This window comes from Echinops telfairi, unplaced genomic scaffold, assembly GCF_000313985.2.
Source record: "Echinops telfairi isolate 266 unplaced genomic scaffold, ASM31398v2 ScPeMD7_11;HRSCAF=52, whole genome shotgun sequence".
NCBI lineage: Eukaryota > Metazoa > Chordata > Mammalia > Afrosoricida > Tenrecidae > Echinops > Echinops telfairi.
The window spans coordinates 10,331,654-10,337,519 of NW_022103908.1; the positions used below are offsets into that span (position 1 = coordinate 10,331,654).

The 5,866-nt window shown below is 37.8% G+C and overlaps 1 protein-coding gene and 1 pseudogene across 2 annotated transcripts in view; one reads left to right on the forward strand and one right to left on the reverse strand.

The window, feature by feature from the left end:
- The window catches only part of LOC105979415, a 40,481-nt pseudogene extending 39,175 nt beyond the window's left edge, over nucleotides 1–1,306 (forward strand).
- PIBF1 (progesterone immunomodulatory binding factor 1) overlaps nucleotides 1–5,866 on the reverse strand; it is a 295,171-nt gene that overhangs the window by 62,804 nt on the left and 226,501 nt on the right. For both annotated transcript variants that reach the window (XM_045287163.1, XM_045287164.1), the window contains exon 16: nucleotides 2,765–2,849. In XM_045287163.1, the coding sequence (XP_045143098.1) occupies nucleotides 2,765–2,849 (85 nt within the window). The remainder of the gene's footprint in view (nucleotides 1–2,764; nucleotides 2,850–5,866) is intronic.

Here is a 5,866-nt window from a genome sequence, read left to right on the forward strand (position 1 = left end):
CCTCCCAGCTCTTTCCTCTATTTCCCTTGATTCTCCTCCTGTCCCACTATCATGCTCAGTCCCCACCAGGATTTCAGCACTTCCTCTTTGTTACGTTTCCCTTGATCCTGCCCTACCAGGTCTCCCACTCCCACCCAGTTTTGCTTTACTTTAAAAAGAAAAAAGTTACTTTAAAAATGTTTAGCATTAAGAAAAGCCACAATGTTGGATTATTAAAATATAATTACTGAAATGAGAAGATATTGTCAAATGCATGAAAATTAACAATTAGTTTACTAGCTATGTATCTACACAGCAGTAGAGTTTATGTGAGTAGTTTAATTTTTCTAGCATTTAGATATTTTATTTTAAATCTACTCAGTTCTCAACCCAGTAAGTAAAAAGCTTTTATTTAGCCTCAAGAGTAATGACCTTCCAGGTACTAAATATAAAAGGATGTAATCAGAATTGCTCACATATGTTTTGGAGAGTCAATTCTATCCTTTAAAATCAAATGAGACTTGCCATTCTGGAAAAAAGCAACAACACAAAAAAACCAACAAACAAATCTCCAAAACACCAAAAAACTTGTTAGTTTATTGAAAAAAAGTAGTTGCTAAGACCAAACAATCACTTGCAGTTAAGTATTAAGCATAAAAAAATTGTAAACGTTTATATGAGAATAAATCTGGTTCTTAAGACAGCGACGAGAGTTGTAATGGATAAGTCAGAAATGTTAAGAATCAAAAGGAAATATAAGTTAGCTTCAGAGTGCGACGGCTGCAAAGGGCAGCCTGGAACATGGTGCCGTTGGGTACATGGACAGCCTCACACATTACCAAGGACATGCTCCCCGGGGCCTACCCCAAGACTCCAGAAGAACAGGCTGCCGCCGCTAAGAAGTATAACATGCATGTGGAGGATTACGAACCGTACCCGGGTGATGGCATGGGGTATGGCGACTACCCGAAACTTCCAGACCGCTCACAGCATGAGAGAGATCCTTGATATACCTGGGACCACCTGGACCTGAGGTTGAACTGGGGTGAACCGCTCCACTGGGACCTAGACATGTATATATGGAACCGTGTGGACACATCCCCCACGCCTGTTTCTTGGAATACCATGTGTAAGCATCTCTTCGGTTTTGTGGCCTTCATGCTGCTCATGCTCTGGGTTGGAGACTAGTACCCCACCTACCAGCCAGTGGGGCCAAAGCAGTATCCTTACAATGATCTGTACCTGGAACGAGGCGGCGATCCCACCAAAGAGCCTGAGCCAGAGGTTCACTATGAGATCTGAGGCAGCTTCCTGGGCTTTTGTGTCCCCTAACTAGGACGCTCAGTCTTGGAGCTTAACCTTAATGAAATCCCTAATAAAACTGAGTGATGCTGTTCAAAAAAATAATAATAATAATAAGTTAGCTTCTCAGAAGCTTCTTTTACCTCAGCTAACCATTGTTAGGTAGATTTATCTACTTAAAGGTATCTCCTGATTTTTCTACCTAAAGTTATCTATTTTAGATAGAAAAATGGAGAGACAGCTTTAGGGAGATAATAACCACCTGTGTCTTTCTCTTATATCATGGGCACATTTAAGAAAATTCAATTCAAAGGCATTTTCTAAGATAGAGACAATTTCTCAATTGTTCTGATACCATTTCTAGTGCATGCACTCATCAAATGTTTCTAAATGTTTCTAGTAATAGTCCCCCTATTCCTCATTCCCAATAACATCCTTTCAAAAATACTAAATATCTGGCATACTTCTACATCAAAAAATAATGTCTTTGGATATTAATCAACCAGTGGTGCCCCTTGAGCATTTCATTTTCTTATGGGATTAGAAAATGGCAAAATGTATGGCCAAGAAGAGGCATAATGGTGCCAAGTGGTCCAATGGATAAAAGCTTTGGATTTAAAACTCTAGGTTTGAAGAAATCCACTTTGGGTTAGGACGTAGAGTCACTGAAACACTTTCACCCACCGCTAGTAGGGATGGAAAAGGGACACAAGTCATCGTGGAAAATGGTTTAGCAGTTCCTGATAAAGTTAAACACAATCCTGTTTCCAGGTCTTCATTCAAGAGAAGTATAAACATATGGTCACACAAACACCTGTACATGATTACTTATAGATTCATTCATAGATGACTAAACTGGAAATATCTGTTCATCAACTGGTAAATCGATAAGCAAGCCATGATGCATCCATGCTATGAGAGAATAAATGACTAATATCTTCAACAACAGATGAATCACAGATATAGAATGCTATGTAAAAAGCCAAACTCAAAAGGCAAAACTGTTAACTTGTTAGTGGCTGCTAGGATTGAGGAGTTTTGGGGGTGATAATGAAATTATTCTATACATTATAGTGGTGGTTACACAATGTTGTGTTTTAGTAAAAAAACCAAAACAACAACCATAGAAATGTCACCAAAAAGGGTGAATTTTACTGGCTTATATTGTATAGCAGGCACTGTACATGTGATGCTGAATAAAAATCACACTAACAAAAAACTGTGGAGCGGGGAAAGAGATAAAATAAATATTTATTACATAAGGTAAAACATTTAATGATAAACATGTGAGTAAGGTGCGTCCAGGGAAACCAGGCAGGGCATTCCACGAATGAGAATGAAAGATTCACACCAGTTGAATAAAGAGACAAACACAAATGTGCGAAGTCTGTATGCAACACAGACAACTGGGATCCAGCAAGCTTTACCCAACACATACTTTGAAAAAGTGTTTGTGAAAATCAAGGCAAAGTGGAAAAAGTACCTCACGATGATTTAGAAGTTGTTCCAAATCTAATGCCATTTGATTCTTCATCTGAAGTAAAGCTGACTTTTCTTTATTTAAATTGCTGAAACAAAACCCAACATATTTAAAAATGTTATATTCTCCTATCTACTTCACAATAAAAAATTCATTTAAAAATCATATTGGTACAAACTTAATAAATAGTAAATCACAAAATTGCAGGCATAAATCTGATGGTTTGAATTAAAGACATATTTATAGTCTACAAAAAGAAATAAAATCAGCTTTTGTTTTATCCTATTTAATAATTAATGCTATTTTGTAATATATATATATAAATTTAAAAGAAAACAATAATGGCAGGGCAATGAAGATACTTTTATGAGAATACTTCCTTGACTATTTAGGGTATAAAATTAACCTTTTTTTTTTTAAACATTTTATTAGGGGCTCATACAACTGTTATCCCAATCCATACACACATCAATTGTGTAAAGCACATTGGTACATCGTTTCTCAAAACATTTTCTCTCCATTTAAACCCCCGACATTGGGTCCTAATTTTTCCCCTCCCTCCCAAAATTAACCTTTTAAAGAGAAATACTTTCTTCTGAAGTGTGAAAAATGTGGTGAGACTTAAAGGTAAAAATAAAGTATGTATAGGTACAATAATACAACATATAAATGAGAACTCAAAACATTTTTCTCTTCAAACTTTAATGTCCTATTTTATATTTACACATACAAAAATACAAGAAACCCTGGTGGTGGAATGGGTTAAGTTTTTGACTACTAACCAAAAGGTTGGGGGTTCAAATCCACCAACTGCTCAAGAGAAAGAGAGGGAAGTTGGTTCCTGTTAAGATTTATAGCCTCAGAAACCCTAGGGAGCAGTCTACTCTGTCCTATAAGGGTTACTATGAGTCATGGCCGACTGAATGGCAGTGAATTGGAAATACCAAGGATACAGTTTGGTTAGATAAATGGGCTGTGTTTGGCTGTGCTAAGCTTGGGAAAATATATATTTTTTAATCTCCAAATTTTTAGTACAGTCTTCAATTTCTTATTTTACATTGTGAATTTCCTTTTGGTATCATCTATTTAAGAAGCCCTGATAGTGCTGTGGGGTAAGCGTTGAGCTTTTAACTGCAAGGTTTTCAGTTCAAAACCCAGTGGCCACTCTTTGGGAGAAAGGTAAGGTTTTGTAAAAAGAATTACATTCTGGGAAGCCCTATATATAGTACTGTTATGAATTAGAATCAACTTGATAGCAATGGATTTAGGGTTGTTTGGGGGTGGCTCTGTGGGTTAGGTGTTTGACTGCTAATGACAAGATTGGTAGTTCAAACGTACGGCTTATTGCTCCTGGAAAGATTTACTGCATCTGAACCCCTACACAGGATTGTTATGGGTTGAAGACAACTTGATGACAGTGGGCTGTTTATCAGCTTTTCTGATAAGAGAGGGTGGGAATGAACTGTATTTTTGTTATGAAATGAACTGTAAAGATACATCAATTTCTTGTAGTATAAATTGTTGGATTCACTCTGATGAACAATCAATTCTAACGGAAGCAGCAGCCAAGAGATCAAACAATGCATCACATTGGGTAAATCTGAAGTACAAGACCTCCTTAAAGTGCTGAAAAGCAAGGAAGTTCCTTTGAGGGCTAAGGTGTGCCTGACCCAAGCCATGGTATTTTCCATTGCCTCTTATGCATGCAAAAATTGGGCACTGCACAAGGAACAAGGACCGAAGAAGAATCAATGCATTTCAATTACGGTGCTGATAAAGAATACTGGAAGTACCATGAACTGCTAAGGAACAGATCTGTCTTGGAAGAAGTACAGCCAGAATGCTTGTTAAAAACAAGTACGGCATGGAAGCAGCACACTACATGGAAGAAGCACACCAGCCTGCGAGATCACAAGGCATTGAAGGGATCAAGTATCAGGCATCAAAGACCAAAAAAAAAAAAATCATAGCATTGTGAATGAGGGGAAGTGCGGAGTGGGGACCCAGGGTCCATCTGTGGGAAATTGGACATCCCCTTGCAGAAGGGCTGTGGGAAGGAGACAAGCCAGTCAGGGTGCAGTGTAGCAAAGATGAAATATGCAGTTTCCCTCTGGTTCTTGAATGCTTCCTTCCCCCCACTATCATGATCCCAATTCTACCTTACATATCCGGTTGGACCAGAGGATGTTCACTGGCACAGATAGGAACTGGAAATACAGGGAATCCAGGACAGATGAACTCCTCAGGACCAGTGGAGAGAGTGGTGATATCGGGAGGGTAGAGGGAAGGTGAGGGAGAAAGGGGGAAAAGATTAAAAGGTCTACATATATCCTCCTCCCCGGGGGACAGACAGCGGAGAAGTGAGGGAGGGAGACGTTGGATGGTGTGAGATATGACAAAATAATAATAATTTATAAATTATCAAGGATTCAGTGGGGTGAGGGGAACGGGGAAAGAGGGGGGAAAATGAGGGCTTAAATAGAAAGCAGGTATTTTGAGAATGATGATGGCAACATATGTACAAATGTGCTGGACACAAATGATGTATGTATGGATTGTGATGAGTTGTATGAGCCCCTAATAAAATGATTAAAAAAAAAAAGAAAGCAAAAGGCAATTACAAAGACAGAAAAGAGAAGCAGCAGAATGGTGTATGTGAGGCCAGAAGGTAGTAGAGTGGAAGGGAAGGGAGAAGTAATGGTTATGGATATTTAATATGATATTAATATGTTATTAATATATATCAGCAATATACTTCCTCAAAGTCTCATACAAAATATTAATAGCATTCCATGCTGAGTTTGGTAGTGTCTGGCTTTTTGCAGTTTCAAAATTAAAAATAAGTCATCTTGTTTAATATATATCTTTGATTATTGGTGCATTAAATAGGTTCTTATATATTTATTGACTTTGTATTTCAATTTCTGTAAGTTATAGGTGCCATTTGTTCATTTTAATAGCATTTTTTCTTTTAGGAACTAATTATTTATTAAAAACATTTTATCCCTTTGGGGGGAAAAAAAAAGTGTGGCAAGATTTCATCTCACATACCTTGGACATGTTGTCAGGAGAGACCAGTCCCTGGAGAAGGACACCATGTTTGGT